The 16,458-nt window shown below is 41.4% G+C and overlaps 2 protein-coding genes across 2 annotated transcripts; both read right to left on the minus strand.

Annotated features, from left to right (window-relative positions):
* Positions 1–2,331: 2,331 nt before the first annotated feature.
* Positions 2,332–5,966, minus strand: rhogd (ras homolog gene family, member Gd). The gene is made up of 2 exons (XM_079250448.1): positions 5,930–5,966; positions 2,332–5,304 (listed from the first exon to the last, which is right to left on the minus strand). The coding sequence occupies exon 2, from the start codon at positions 5,273–5,275 to the stop codon at positions 4,700–4,702; it is 576 nt and encodes a 191-aa protein (XP_079106574.1). The 5' UTR covers positions 5,276–5,304; positions 5,930–5,966; the 3' UTR covers positions 2,332–4,699.
* A 2,561-nt stretch (positions 5,967–8,527) lies between these two features.
* fhdc2 (FH2 domain containing 2) lies at positions 8,528–15,492 on the minus strand (the record flags this gene model as incomplete). Its single annotated transcript, XM_079250029.1, has 11 exons — positions 8,528–10,438; positions 10,521–10,685; positions 10,800–10,917; positions 11,312–11,382; positions 11,839–11,946; positions 12,172–12,242; positions 12,528–12,628; positions 12,827–12,912; positions 13,207–13,309; positions 14,903–14,964; positions 15,049–15,492. The coding sequence occupies 11 exons, from the start codon at positions 15,490–15,492 to the stop codon at positions 8,528–8,530; spliced, it is 3,240 nt and encodes a 1,079-aa protein (XP_079106155.1).
* Positions 15,493–16,458: the final 966 nt, after the last annotated feature.

A 16,458-nucleotide genomic window follows, 5' to 3' on the forward strand; every position in this document is an offset into this window, starting at 1 on the left:
CACTAAAGATTCTCCTTTTGAAACAAATAGAATATTAACAGGATCTTACATGGAACCAACAACTCATCATCACTCGCCTACAAATGACTCACTTTAACTGTCCCCAGTGTCAATAATCTGCCTGCCTTCGTGAAACATGTCGTATAAATGGGCTCATCCTTTCTCATCTTATTTAACTAAAACACTTCTCTGTCAAGTCCCAGTGGAGGTTTTCCGAACTCATACTTAACAGAGTTCACCGAACCCATTTATCCCGCACCAACACCTGCAGTCACACAGCTTCTGCAAGCTGTAAACACTCCTACATTGTTGTCCTCATTGGGCAGCATTTACAGACTGCAGAGGAAAGCACGCTCTGAATGGTACTGCAGTGATGTTGAAATGAGGTTTTGGTAGAGTTCAACAGGCGTGATTTATCAGAACCACAGCCCATAAAGGTCAAAGGAATTTTTCAGAGAAGGAAGCAGTTTGTGAGTTTTTAAGTCACTGAAACCAATTTAACTTGTTGGTGTCTGCTAAGTTGAATGATGGCTCTTAAAGCCAGATGGGTATAGACCATTAACTCCAAATGTGCAGAGGGAGGTAGGGGAATATATGTGCGTGTGCGTGCGTGTGTGTGTGTGTGTGTGTGTGTGTGTGTGTGTGTGTGTGTGTGTGTGTGTATTTGAAGAGGGGGTGGTGGGATGATAGTACCAGGCTTTGAAGAATATGACACGCACTCAGAATGATCTGAAGCATAAATGGAGAGCTGTCTCCACCTAGTGGACACATACGGTAAATGAATTCATCTGTAAATGAAAGTGGGTAAAACACGTGTTTTAAACTATGTATTTCCTTATTCTTGTGCACAAATCTGACAGTTAGATGTGCTAAATAGTCCTTCTTTTTTAAACAATACGTAGTTCTTCAAATCAAGTTGCCAGGTTTAATATCAGACATGACTCAACCTGCAGAGACATACTGAGAAACTGCATCATCCAACTGAAAACTGTTTCATTAAAAATATTGTAAGCATCTCGTGCAAAGTGAAATTCCTGTGGTAAATTTGCAGTGGTCAAACTGGGAATCTTCATCAATACATTCTTTCCGAAGCACATCTTCTTAAATAGTTTCCATAAACTAATTCTGTTATATGTAGTGTGACAGCCTGTTACATGGTGTTTATCCACGTGGTTCACTCTCTGCTCTCCTCCACCAGGACTTTGTTTCTCTTGGTTTTCTTTTGGCTTAGCTTTCTTTGACATAAGCATTCAAATGTTCTCACGCATCCATCTTTACACTACCAATTTTACAGTGCAAAGACACTACAATTTATACTTGTTTAATGTTCATGTAATATATAAAGGTTTAGGTTAAAAGATGGATTTGGTTATGACAACTGACTGTATAAAAGGGATTAATGTGCCATCAGCACTTTCTTCACTACAAGCTGGCGTAGAAAGTGCCTAAATATTAACTGAATACTTTGTGGAACCAATTACTTTTATCTTCACACCTACAAATGGCTGACCTTAACTAACCCCATTCATTAATTTGCCTGCCTTTGTTAAGCACATTGCAGAAAATGGGTTAGTCCTTTCTCATCTTATTTAGCTATAACACTTCTCGGTCCAGTCAAAGTGGAGGTTTTCACAACTCATACTTGACAGTGTTAAATGAACCCATTTATCCTGAGCTAACGCCTGCAGTCACTCTGCTTCTGCACGCTTTAAACATGCCTACATAGCTGTCCTCATTGGGCAGCATTTACAGACAGACTGCAGAGGAAACTCCGCTCTGAATGTTACTGCAGTGACATTGAAATGAGGTTTTGGTAGAGTTCAACACATCTGCCATTTGTCAGAGCCACCACCCACAGAAGTCATAAGCATCAGCAGAGTTTTTAACCCACTGGAACTTGTTGGTGTCAGATTATGGCTCTTAAAGCCAGATGGTGATAGACCACTCATTACTAGGAGTACACTAGAAGAAAATTAATAGTAGGCTTTAAAAATGTACTCATTCAGAATCTCATGAAGCTTAGCTTGAGGCCTGTGTCCATCTAGTGTTCACACTTGGTAGCTGATTTAAAATGAAAATGAACTGCAGAACAGTAAAGTGCGTACAGCGAAGGAACTTTGTGGTTTCCTGAGCTGAAAATATGAGTAGCTCTGCTAAAAGTGTGACTTTTTTTTTTTTTTTTTAGCACTGTATGACTTTAGTCTTCCTCAATTGCTGTGCAGTAACATGCTGACTAGGTGCAACTCAAGAGTGGCAATTTAAAATAGATTGAAGAGTTAAAATGATCACAGAAGAAAACAAGCTTGTATGGTTTTAGGCACCATTTTATTCAGCATAATTTAAAATCATCTCATTGTTAGTTCATTTATACAAATATGCTTTTGTTATTTATAAAACAATTATGAACAGATTTTAACAAATCAAGTTCCCAGTGTAAAAGCGTAGTACCACGCAAACGGTAGCATACAGCTCCAGGACAGACGCAGAGAGCCCACAGGTGTATGTTCCACTTTAACAGCACTTATCTGAGTGAAATTGGGGCATGGCCTAAAGAACAAAAAATCCTTTCAAATAAAAAAAAAATTTTAAAAAGTCACCACAGATTCATTTTACATTTCATGCACATACATTCAGCCCTTTGTGCAACTATCAAGTAAATTTTCACACTTTTGACGGATCTCGGTTCACATCGCTGTCACTCATAACCTTGTGCTTATATTTACTCTGTATCATTTATTTTAGACTTTAAAGAGGCCAAAATTCAGGCTGAGTTAATCAAGACCTCACACAGGAGTGGAACCAAGTACAATAAATGGGTTGCTATTATTGCTGGTGGTTGTAAGTAAAAATAAGCAACCAGTTGTTACAAACGCTTTAGAGAAATGTAGCAAAATCTTCTGATGTGGCGAAGCACCACCGACGCAGCTCTTACAAACTGTATGAGCAAGTTGCAGTTGTGCTTTGCCCTCACTGCACCATGCAGTGCAGGGATGTAAACCACAATCTGTTAAGAGCTGTGGGCCTGAAAGCTCCATTTTACAAATGCACGTAGACTTGCCGTGCAAGACGTCAGTTTAGCACCCGTGTCTTACAAAAAAAACGGCTGTGAGAGTGAGACTATTTACTGGCAGGAACTGAGGAAAATCTGGAGAAAAAAAAAAAAGACAAAAATAAATCTTAACTGGTTGAATTTTTAACATTTCTTATAGTTCCTGCAGCACAAGGATGAGAACACCTTTTTTGTTTGTTTGTTTTTACAGGAGTACTGATCTGGTCTTTGGTTTAGATAAGGCAACTGTCCAAACTAAAAGCTCCTTGCATATTGTACATAAACATGCAGCTTGGCCTAACAAGCCATTTTTGACACCACTTCCTCCAAAATGAAATGACATTTGCCAAACCAAGACAAAGAATAAGGAATATAGCGCAAGCCATTTAAAAAAATATTGTGGTATTATATGCTACACTGAAATGATTACACAGTGGTCTTCGTCTGCTGACCTTAAGACAATAATGTATTGACAAGGGAAGCATTATGGAGTTCTAGTTTATAAGTGATCATCAACAACAGCACACAAATGTTTTACTGATCAAATAAACATAGGCTATTACAAAAAAATATATTCAACTTTGGCCATAACCGCAAGTGTAAGTTAAAAACATTTGAGGATTAAAAAAATAAAGAAAAAATCATTTACAGAGTAAATTCACCGTTAGACAAAATAGTCTCCTCGACGTCACCATGTCAAAGAGAAATTCTTAGGCATGTTTTTAAATGGCACTCAATGTGAGCCTCAGAAGTTGAGATGTAGACAGAGGACAGCTGTACTACAATCTGACTTGCTTACTAGATCAGCCCGAGGAATCCTGTACCAGTGAATGTTAATTTGGCAGAGGCCTCATGACACACCTCTTCTATTACAGAAGAAGGCAAGCTTGCTGGTAATGGGTACAGATTATCTTCAAAGGCCTTTTGGCTCTTCCTTGTGGGGAAGTGAGAGAGCAGTGCGAGAGGCTGGAAGGGCAGCCTGCCAGACATCTATAAACATACCAGACTGAGCACAAGAGGAAGTGCAGTAAGGCAATTTAACCTTTAATCTGTGCTTTTGGTTAAGGGTTACTGGCATTTGTCTAGGAGTTATCATACTTAAACCAAACTCAAGCTGCATACCTTGTTCATCTGCTACGTCACTGTTTGTTACATCGAAATAGGCAAGCCAAAACATTGTGATGGCATTTTTGCTTGAGACTCCTTGAGATGCAACCTAGGTGAGAGTGAGGTAGTCATTAGTTCTCCACCCGAACAAAGGCAAATTTCCTTTTTCCAGTCAAACATTATAGCTTGGTTGGTTTGGATGTTATGGCTTATAGTAACCATGATCAGCATTTTATAAGGCAAAGCAGATAAGCTATAAATCAAGAACAGATGTAAGAGTGAAAGTGTGTAAATATCAAAATTTAAAATGTAAAAGAGAGGAGATACAGTCTGTTGCCCTCATTTAGGCATAGTCACTTTGGTGATGACGGCAACACAGTGAAATCCTCCAGGAGATGAAAAAGGAAGACCGGAGTAAAACTTGAGCTGAAAACTGACAGAGGTCGTACGGAAGCAACCAGATGGTAACCTTAGTTCATTAGTCTTCCTTTTACGTTGTGGATCTTCATCGTTCCTCTTCATTGTCCATTTGGAAACCATTTATTACAAAAGGACACACTTTTTGGAATTCTTTTTTGTGACTGGATACAACACTGCTCTCACAGCTTCAGCAAACACCTCCCTTACACCATCCTGCAGCAATGCAGAACACTCCATGTATTTAACAGCTCCAATCTGCTTGGCCAGGGAGTTGCCCTGCTGGTGAGTGGTAGGGGCCAAACCCTGCTCCTTCAGCTTCTTCACCGTTTCTGCATCGCCTCTCAGGTCTTTCTTGGTGCCCACCAGCAGGATGGGTACATTGGGGCAGTGGTGAGACACCTCAGGGTGCCACTTGTGCCTGACATTGGCATGAGAGGAAGGACTACCGATGGAGAAGCATATGATGAATACATTGGTCTGGGGATAGGAGAGAGTGCGCAGGCGGTCATATTCCTCCTGGCCAGCTGTATCCCACAAGTTAAGGCTAACAGTGCGGCCATCAACACTCATCTGAGCGCTGTAATTGTCAAACACGGTGGGAATATACTCTTCTGGGAAAGCATTGGTTGTATAAGAGATGAGTAAGCAGGTTTTACCCACTGCCCCGTCACCCACCACTACACACTTAATGGTCTGCATCCTGCCTACGACCACTGGGGCTGCAGCACCTGACAACAAGAAAGAGAACACCTCAGTAAGGAGATTTACAGCACATCACACTGTGCAACATCAAGCCTTTCATTGTAGAAAGGACACCGAAACCGATCATCCCAAGACTGAGTGAACGCTACTTGACTTTAAAAGCAACTACTTTGTTTGATTTCCTCTCAAATCAAAAGTTAAACAAGACTTCAACTTTTTAAAACAGTTAGCAACCAAGCTAACCGCATTAGCTATTTGGCGCATCGTTAATTACCGTCACATTGGTTCGCTAGAATGCCAACTAGTCAACAATTTATATAATAAAGTCAACTTTCTTTGAACGTGTCATCGAGTAAAACTAAGACCAGGCACACCCTTTCCTGGCGTTAATTAGTTCGCAATATTCACTTTTAATACTAGGCGTTCCCCTCTGTGACTAGCATTAAGCTAAGGAACTAGCATATTTGGTGGCTAACACGTTAGCTAGTTAGCAAACAACCTGAAGATTAATTGGCAAAACATTAAATAGAAATATCTGATTTTGGCTCAAAACTCGTTATAAGTACCTCCAAATTAATATGATACTATAATAAGTGTAAAAGGTGTAATAATTTGCTGTAGCAGGGAAATATGAAAGACTTTGTGACTTACCGCCACTTGGCTTGCGATCTTTTTTTCGCCTAGTATAGTCAATCACAGCCGCATCCGGGGAGCTGTCCAGTATGGAACAGTTGACGTAACACGCTGTGCAACGTGGTAAATGTAGTTTAATTTTGTAACAGTATTTATTGTCAGACACTAGATGGCGACATTGAGTTATTATGCTTTTAATTTAAATTTTTAACCTCTTGGGATAACCTTGCTTTTTTCTATGTATGGTGTTAAATTTAAAGTGAAACCTTACGACGGTAGTTGAGCAAGTTGTAAACCATGTCATACTTATCATGACCAAACGTCTTCGCTCTTCAAGTACACATATCATTTATAATTTATTTTAAAGTATGTCGGGGTACTGTGCTATATTTCAAAAGTAAAATTGCACATTTTTACTGTGCTACCTATATTTTAGATTTACAGTTACTTCAGAGTAAAGGTTGATGGTATTTTTTTTTATCAGTAATACATTAGACCAGTGTTTTTCAACCACTGTGCCGTGGCACATTAGTGTGCCATGAGAGATCATCAGGTGTGCCCTGAGAAATTATCCAATTTCACCTGATTGGTCCAAAGAGGCCCAGGGGAAAGACAATAAAATTAATTTTTCTTGTGTTTATCTTATTTCCATTTCAAGACACTTTGACAAGATGACTTTATATTAATAATATGGGCTTTAAAAAAAAAAGAACATTTTGGTTTGTGCTGTGCCTTGTGAGTTGTCAGTGGAAAAAAGTATGCCTTGGCTCAAAAAAGGTTGAAAAACACTGGATTAGACTACATAACGGTAGGCTACAGTTAAAATAATCCACTAAAGCTTAATAATAGCAGCTTAATAGCTGCAGAGTATGTGTCAGTAATAATTCAATGTGTTGTTTTCCGTGGTTGAAACCATATTAACAACGTTAAGGCTTTGAATCCAGGATCTTTTCTTGAAATAAATTATTCTTTCAATGTGATATTGCTCATTTTAATTATTGCTAAAATTCTTGTACAACAACTCACATGCACCCTGTTTATTTTACTAATAAATTAGTGTCAGCAGTCTTATGTGACTGCTTATTGCAATGAACTATTCCTACATTTTACATATTAAGTAAAAAAAAAAAAAGAAAAAAAGGAAAGTAAAGGAAACTTTGACTGCAGCTTGAGGAACATCTACTCTTCCTATGTAGCAGCATTTTGTCATGAAAAGGCAACTTGTTAAAACCTATGCATGTATGCAGCAAACATAAAGACCATAAATTGTTCTCTTTTTTAACAGTATTTTACACCTTGTCCATACCGCGCTGAGCTTCATGATCAAATACGAGTTATTCACCTTTAAATATGTCATTATCACTTGCCCAGTGCTTCCATACAAATGTACAATACAGGAAGCAAGCTTAAAAAAAGCAGTGGCTTTGGACTACTCAGTCCTGCACCCCTGGAAACTTGTTGATGATGTCACCACTATACACTGCAGGAGGTTAAAAGGCCAACTCTGACCAACAACCGGAGACTGAAGAACACAAAGAAGCACCAGTTTATTGCCTTTCCCAAGAGGTTTTGGCGTCACTGCAGCCTATAAAGGGAGAATTCCCACTGGGATCCAACACCCACAGTCAACCCCCAACCCCAACCCTTCAATCCCCACAATTCTGCCAAGAGATTCCCTGGGATGTCTGCAGCATTTCCATGGCAACAGCTGCTGACAGAATTGGGGGTGACTGTGTCAAGAGATGCAACAAGAGGGTTCAGTCTAAAGGTGGTGAAAAATGAGGCTGACAAGAAAAAGAAGCAGTTGTCAATGTGGAGTGGAAACAAAAATCTCACAAATAAGGAAACTGCCTGATTCTAAATCTTGCAAACAATTGCGTATCATATGGAAAGGTCTTAACATAGAGGAAAGCACAGACATGTGGCACAGATTTATTCATCTTTCTTTATAACAAATCCACATGGTATGGTGAATAATGCTATTCAATAAAGTTATAGAATTCTTTTATAAAAATCAAAACAAAGACAAAAATGACAGTAACCATCTCTTCACAGGCTTCTTGTCAATTTGTAAAGTGCATTAAAATGAGGTGTCCAAAAAAAGAAAACAAACAGTTCCGTATTGTACCGGATTCATTGTGAAAATACAGGTGATTTAGAATAAGGGCCAATATTACCAACATTTGGACTCCTTCCTAAACAACAGGAAAACTAATTGTTTTCCAAGCAACAGACAGTGAACAGTTTCCCAAATTATCCAAAGCAGAATGGTGTATACTTGGTAGGATTTTAATCAGGCGATTTTGTTTAAAAGTGTTTGATCTGTTCTACGTATTCATAAACAGTGACATCTTTTTTCTGCCCTATTGCCTGCAAAGGACACAGATTGGTGTAAAAAGAGGTAGATTATAGAGGATTTACTATCCCTGCTACAGTGAAACACAAGCTATACTGTATCACCGGTGCTCTCAGTGCAGCTTATTTTAACAGCTCTAGATACAGATTTTCCTGAAGTTGAATTCAGATGATCTACAGTTAAGTTTAAGACTCGGGAATGCACAGAAATCTGTACATGAATGAGAGATTTGAGCTCACTACACTGAGCGGGTCCTTCCATCACCTCCAGAGCGGCTGAGCTGCTGCAGCTCGAGGCACTTTGGGACCAGGTATTCTTGAAGCAGATGGGTTTTTTGCACTGGGAGGAGCGGTGCTCGCAGTCGTTGACTTGACAGTTTTGTTTTGGGCAGCAGATATGACAGCCGTACGTATGGTCTTTGCTGTCGCAGAGAATGGGTTATTGGCGGTCCGAGGCAGAGATGCAACCTGAGTCTCAGAGTTCGGGGCGAGACGTTTGGACACACGTACCGGAGTACCCCTGATGAAGGCTGGCTGGCTGCTGCTGCTGGAGGCCTTCTCTGGTACAGTTCTGTCTGAACTCCTGCGGACCAGGATTGATTTTCCTGGAGTTTGCGACTCGCTTATAGTTTTCTCACGTGTGCTGCTGCTTCGTTTCACCTCTGACTGAACAGCATTTGGCCGAGCAGCATGAGATGCACGCAAAGACGTACTGCGAGGAACAGACGCCCGCGTAGGAGCCGGTGCGATTGTAAGGGTCGGGGCTCCATTTGAATGCTCGGTTTTAGAGCGTACCCTAGGAATGCCTGTGCTATTTGAAGGAGCAGCACGTGACACGAGTCCCCTCTTGGCTCCGATTCCACTACGAATGGGGACCTTCATGTTTCGAGTCTCTTCCTTTGATGCTGGAGATGATGAAGTTGTCCTCTCTCGAAGGTCTACTTCCCTTTCCTTCCTCCACTTGGAGCAGAGGCTTGGAGTGGGTCGTGGAAGTGGCGAGTTTGTGGACGACATCACCTCATAGGATCGAAGGCCTTTCACTAGAGTGTGGCACTCCAGAGTTTCACCCACACGCGAGAAAGGCCTCGTTATCTCCTCAGCACTTGGCAAATCTGAAGCGTCTTCTGGATGGGGCTGGCAGAAATCCGGTAGACTGGACGGCATCCAGTTCTCATCCACAGGTGTGGAAACCGCTTCTGCATCGGTCTGTTTTGTTAAAGCTGCATCAGACAAAAGCAACATAGCTTCTGTTTTCACAGATGGATTCTTCTTTGTCTGCAGTTGTGAGTGGATTTCATCCACAGAGAACTGGGATTTGGTCTCAGATCTGGTCTGAGACTCCAACATCACAGTCTTTGTGTCCCCATCATACAGTATTCCACTTGAATGAACAGACTGGTGTGCACCATCACTGACCGGAGACCCCTCATTTTTACCCTGTAGAGTACAGTTACTGTCCGTCACAGGCAAGACGAACCTGTGTCTGTAAGTGGAGGCCTGGCTTGCGACACACTGAGGCAGCGTATCAGTATTTATTGGAGCGGATCTGGAACTGTTTGAAGCCATTTCTTGAGAAAAATCTCTGTCTTTTTTCATTCCTTTTTCCTTTGACTGGCTTTGTGGCACGTAAGAAATCCTCTCAGGCCCATGTTGCTTCACCATGAAGCCACTTCCATGCTGAGAGCACTTAAATGTTGCAATCTGTGTGTCTTTAACCACTTCCATGCACAGGTTTGTTGCTTTCCGCCATCTGCCCACAACAGGCTCTTGGTCTATAGAGGAGCTTGTGTCATCAGTGTCTGGCGAGCTGCAGAGGACAGCGCCGGTCTCATGGTCAGAGGAGCTGTTAGAGTGACAGCAGGTTGACGACAGGCTACTGCCCAACACGGGAAAGTTCTTGAGCAGGGATGAGTTGTGGGGATGGGCGTCGTTTTGGAGGTGTGTGAATCTGCGGGAATCTGAACTCCTGAGACTACGACGACTCCAAGAGTAGCTCAAGTTCTTCTCTAGAAGTTTCTCCAGCTCATCTTGGTTCTCCTGGCTTTGAGGCTCTCTTGCAAGACTCAAGCCAAGGTCCAGCCCTGTACACACAGCCAGCGACCGACGCTTTTTCACCATCTCCTGCTGACGTTCCAGGCGTTTCTGCTCCTTCAGCTCTCGTTCTTCATTCTCCTATTCACAAAAAAAAATTAAAAGTCGAGTTAATGTGATTCTTAAAGCATTAAACTGATACATCAAGTTAAATGTGTCTCACCTGGACAGCTTTTTGGAAGCGATAGCAAAACAAATGGAAGACCCTGCAAGCTTCGTCTAGTTTGAAAGTGCTGTCATCTTCACAGAAGAACTCCACTAGAGCTCGACTCGACATCCTCATACCCTCCATCTCATCATCTGCCTCCTTCAGACGTTCTTCCGCCATCTGTGCATGGATGGAAAAAGTTCATTGTACTCAAACTGAATCTTGAACTACAGATTGTCTGGCAGATTAGGTTTTATTCACTACTGAGTTAATCTCAAACATTACATTGTATACCTCCAGAAAAGAATGTGTGTGCTGCTGAATCTCTGCTTCAGTCTGCAAATCCATCTTGAGGGCAGCCACTCGATGTTTTAGCTTTGATAAGTCATCCAGCACAGCCTCCTCGCTCAACCTGCAGAGAAACACAATTATAGCAGGCAATGTTTCGAAAGAGATGGATAATCCACACGAATTAAGGTTGCATAACCAAAAGTAGGTAAAAAAAAAAAAGGAAAAAAAAGCACATGATCCAAGAGTCAGAAGGAATCCCATCAAGGTAGACAATCTTTAGCATTATTATAAAAGAGTAACAGTGGAAAACTCCAAAAACTCTCATGTCTGATAATATCGTCTTAACCCACTTTCACTCAGGCTCATACTCTGGTTAATGGATATGTTGGTCTGCTAAAGTGTAAAAGATTCAGACATTTAAGCCAGCTACTACAAAGATGTGTTGTTATCGAGTATGGCCACCATCCCCTAAAACCTAACCATTGCAGGGACTTAAAGGATCTGAAGAAACTGACCTGGAAGCGGCGCCAATGTGGCCTAGTTGGCTGGGAAACGACAGTAAACTCTGGTCTTTTTTCACAGCTTCCTGTGGAGATGAACACAAACGATTATCTGCCATTGTCTCACATGAGGCAACGTGTTTGTTAACAGTAAGAAAATTATGCATTCTCGGGGGGGTTTCCCTCAGCTACAGTTCATTGTGATTAGAAACAATTTGTCCATGCAAACATTTGTAGATAAGATAAGACAAGACAAGATAATCTTTTATTTGTCTACCACAGGAGAAATTCAATGTTACAGCAGCAAATAACAATAAAGGAACAAATTGTATGAATAAAATAGCACAGCACAAACTAAATAAATATAAATACAAATAGTGCAGAAGTATTCACGCTTGTGATCAAATGGAATCAGGCTCTTAATGAGTCTATTAAGGATGACCAAAAAGCAAGTCATCGTTCATGAAAACTTTTTCTCTCAGCTCCCATTTCGATGTGACAAAAACACCTTTTACAACATCCAGATTTCTTTTAAATCTTACCATAGCAACAAAATGCAGCAAATTCATGCCCGGCTTGTTGGCTTTGGTGTCGGCCAGTTTGAGTAATGATGATATCCGAAAACCAGCGGCGTTCCCTGCATATCCACCCTGAGAAGTTATGCAGAAGGTCAGAATAACACATGAGGACACATGCACGACAACTTCAAACAAACAGGGAGTCGAAATCCATGTGCACAGCCATATAGACGCCCCAAACACAAGCCCAGACCACTCTGTGACTGGTGAATTTACACATAGGTAACAGAATTGACTCTGCTTTTGCACAAAGTATATTAAACTTTTTTTTTTTAATTAAAAGTAAGAAACACTCACAGCATTCATGTAGTTCCCTGCTTTCAGCACCAAACGGAGGATGGAGTGTAATTCTGGGCAGCTCAGCAATTCTAGGATATTGAAGACAATATCGACATTTAGCCTAAAGGCTGCTGAAATAATGGGGATGACTTTGCATGCAGCACACACCAAGGCCATGAAACAAGTCAGCAACTTTTACTGTAAAAAAAGATCATTTAGCTCCTGCTAAATCAATAAGTTACTCTTACTGCTAAATACTATATCTCATTTCCATTCTGGCTCCTGGCATCACTACACAAGACTAAACAAGGGGATTTTAGCAGTCTCTGATCTCAATAGCGGATGGAGTACACAACACTCGGCTGTTATGTTACCTCTGGCCGCCTCCCTCAGACATCTGGCTGCCACACACAGAGAGGTCACAGCAGGGTCAAACTCTTGTTGCAGAATCATGGCGTCCAGACGAAGCCGAAAACTGGTGAAAGAGGGATAAATGGGAGACGGACTGATGAACAAGAAGGTTTGAGTGGTGATGGAGGCTGAAAGGCACTCAAAAATCAGTCATCTGTTACACAAACATGCCATGAAAAAGGAAAGAAGAATGGGGGTGTTGGTGGAAGAAACTGAGGTTTTAAAGCTTGAGACGTCCTCTTCTGACTGGACAGTAGCGTACCTGGGAACTTCCACCAACAGCAGCATGAAAAGATCCGGCTCTCCAAGGCAGTTCCGGTCCCCACTAAACCTCCCAAGGCGAGACTCCTGAAGGAGAAAAGATGCTAAATTAAAGTCTTTAAAAAACAAACCAAAAAAAAAAACTGCTTTCATTAAATTACAAAGAAGAATCCAGACACAAGTCTGTTTAAGTTCCAATATCTCTCAGCTTGTTACTTTTCAGGAAACAGACCACATCAATGCAACATGGTGTAATGGCAAACTTTGATCATCCTAACCAAAGCCAGATGACGAGTAAGAGAAGCAGAGTGGAGGGTGTTTGAAGAGGAAGGAGCTTGTCACGGTTATAGTTGCCCGCTAGTAAAAAAAAAAGCACTTTACCTCCTCATTGTCAGGCAGTAATTTGCAGAGTTCTGTGAGCTTCTCTGCTCCGTAACGATCTCCAGCACCATGTCTGATATCTTCAACTATCTCCTTAGCAGGCCTGCAGAAATTCACCAACATGTTTTGTTATGACATCATTTAGAAAGCAGAGTCTCTTCAGGTTGGGAAACCTATCAGAGCTAATTTTCCCAATAATCACACATGAATAAATATTGTGCTCTTCATATCAGAGGAAAATGTCATGGACCCAAACAGACATGTCTGCAGGAGCCCAGAATGTCAACGTGAAAGAGCAAAAAACTGAGCCAAATGGTTTTTGAACCGTTGATTTACTTTCTCCAAGTAACATGTGTCCTCTTTTCCAGCAGTTTTTCATTATCTTCTGCTCCCCTACTTCCTCTTACAGCCCATAACGGACGATCCTATCAAACTGCGTGGCCTTTATTCTCAAAGTTCATGTCATTCATGGCTCACCATTCACATGTCATCGTCTGACACCAGCATTAAGACTGCTTAAGTAAATAAATCATTTTCTGAGTGATTTATCCTTAAGTTTTCCATTCAAAACACAAATGTAATGGTGTGTAAGAAGACAAAACAGAAAGATAGTTGAGGCTCTGCACAGACAAAGGAAACACAAAACTGGATTTTGTTGAAACTACACCCACATCTTAACAGCAGCCGTGCCACTCTTTATGACAGAGGGCATATAAGCGCCAAACGAGACAAATGTTTGTGTACAGAAGAGGATCTTTTCGCATAAAGGCTTACCTACAAGTCTAGACAAATCAAGTTTAGAAAGGAAAACATCTCTTTGTTGAGAATTTCATGGTGGCACGACAATATCGCAACTTAACAGATTTGCTCTTCTTGGCTTTATGGGAAATGTTGCATCATTTTCTTAATACTTATGTAATTTGTTAGAGAGGTTAAATGGTATGTAAATGTGCTTAAATGATTGTAAAACAGCTCTTTTTGTTACAATAGGTGCAGATTTGTTTGAGCGAAGCAAACATGGATCACTAAAGAGTGTTCAGGGGATGTGTGAATATGACAAGCCACCAATGTGGGGTCTCGCTCAGCAGGGGGGAGCTTTAAGATTAGACCCTCTTTATGGGCGCCAGCAGGTGTCAACTCTGACTCCTTAAGAGCCACTTACTCTACTCATCACCCTCCTTCAAAACTCAGCCCAGCTGCTCAGGGTGCACCCTCCCCTTCATTCACCAGACATCCCCTCTCCTGATGAGGCTTCACACTTCTAAAACCAGGCCACACTGACATATGGCTGAATTTGCCAGTCCTGCTTTATCGAGCTACTATCGCCCTCTGCTCGGTTGTACACATCTGATATCCACATTTATAGCTGACTGTAAGTTTTGACTGATTTGGTCGAAAGCTGGCAAGAAGCCTAATGATGTTAAAATGTGCCAGAATCTAAAGAATATGGCTACATTTAGTGATTACTCTCAATTAAAGTTCTGTCAGTTAGTCTTTCAGATTATTGTTTTGTCTTTGAAAGGTCAAAATGTGGAGGAAAAAAAAATCACTTTTTCTCAGAGAACAGTTTGAGCTCTCAAACAAATCAATGACATCAAACCAAAAGTCCAAAACCTTTAGGATATTTTATGTTTACGTTTGATGCATTTAAAACCCTTGAACAACATGAATGGTCATAAGAGAGGAAGAAACTTACATCTTGAACTGGCGTAGGAATATTCCAATGTTCATGCTGCGTTTAGAGTCCAACAAGGGAATCTGCAATCAGGTAAAGAATATATTAAAGCTACAAAAACAAAAAATAAAGAAATTAAAATGCTGTGTCTGCCACCATAGTGTTACCTCTCCAGGAGTATCCTGTGGAGATCTGCGGTGAAGCAGGGCTGACCGCCGCCTCAGGGCGCTGGTTCTGTCCCGTGTCTTGCTATCCTTCTGACCAAATAGCTCATCTAGAGAATGGAGGTCTATTGGGAACTCATCCTCACCAGGGGCCGCCCCACTCCATACGCTCTTTCTCCCCTCCACTTTCTCTTTGGGAATACAATCCCAATTCAGCTTCCTCAGACGACTTCGGTGGACATTGGCTGCTTGAATAAAAGGTGAGGAGGTTGCAGGTGGAGGTGGAGGAGGAGGAGGAGGTGGTGGTGGTGGCGTAGGGGTAACCAGCACCTCACATGACTCCATGGCTGTCACTTCCACAATGTCAGAGGTAACAGCGCAGTTGGCAGACTGAGTTCCATGAAAGGCAAGCACGTCTTTGATGGCCACAGTCAGATTGATGTGCATAGACGCTGTCTGGTTGTCGGAGGGTGGAGTTATGGCGGATGAACAGGCTCTGCTGCTCTTCCACTGTAAAGTCTTCGGGAGTTTCCGGCGTGCTCTCCTTCAGAAGTCACTTAGTAATCCTAGGACACAGAATAACGTAAATATTCTTAGATATGATTAATTTGGTAAAACAGAGTCATTGCATTTCAGTAGTAACATGACAAGGTCTGTTTTAACTGAAGTTTATGCCTAACCTGACACTTGGCACTGCCTCTCATTATTCACATAACTTCGGTGTACAGAGTATATGCTACTGATCTATCGGTGTGTTAGAAATCTGTCATTTGATTCAACTTGTGGAAGTTGAATTACTTCTAGAGGATTAATGTTATTTAATACTAAACTTCACATTAAATCAGAGATTAATCAAACAAGTGATTCAGTTCCTGTGGAAGCTGAAGAAATGATCATATTGGGTCGAATCAGAGATGACTCCATTTCCAGTTAATGTTCTGAGTTTTTTAGGGGGGGAGCAAAAGCTAGACTAGATATAGGCTTCCTACATGTGGGCTGTTTGAATAGCTTGTCCCATCCTGTTCAGTTTCACCTCACTGCACAGGTGCGCACACCTTTTCCCCCTTCTAATTAGAAAAATATGGAGACAAAAAGGGGCACAGCAAGAGGCACATATAACCGCAAAGCGGAGAAAATGAAGGGTCTGCAGCTACACTGATCACGTAAATATTCCCTCCTCGGTACGGGAGGTTAACACCTAAGAATCGGTTAAACACACTTGCACCAACAGGTTTTACGCGTGAATTTGCATCTGGGTATGACTCAGAAGTGTCAGCAGAGCGCTTCAAGACAAACTCTTTAATCATTACATGGCTTTGGTTCTGGACCTGGCCAGGACACATCATCTCATCGTGTCTCTCGTTGTCTGCATGAGTCACAACATTTGGGAAACTACAAAAGGGATGCGCTTGA

The sequence above is a fragment of the Telmatherina bonti genome (assembly GCF_933228915.1).
Source record: "Telmatherina bonti genome assembly, chromosome: 12".
Classification (NCBI taxonomy): Eukaryota; Metazoa; Chordata; class Actinopteri; order Atheriniformes; family Telmatherinidae; genus Telmatherina; species Telmatherina bonti.

What these genes read in the sequence shown, in the direction of transcription:
- rhogd (XM_079250448.1), bottom strand. Translation starts at nt 5,275, where the DNA reads ATGCAGACCATTAAGTGTGTAGTGGTGGGTGACGGGGCAGTGGGTAAA.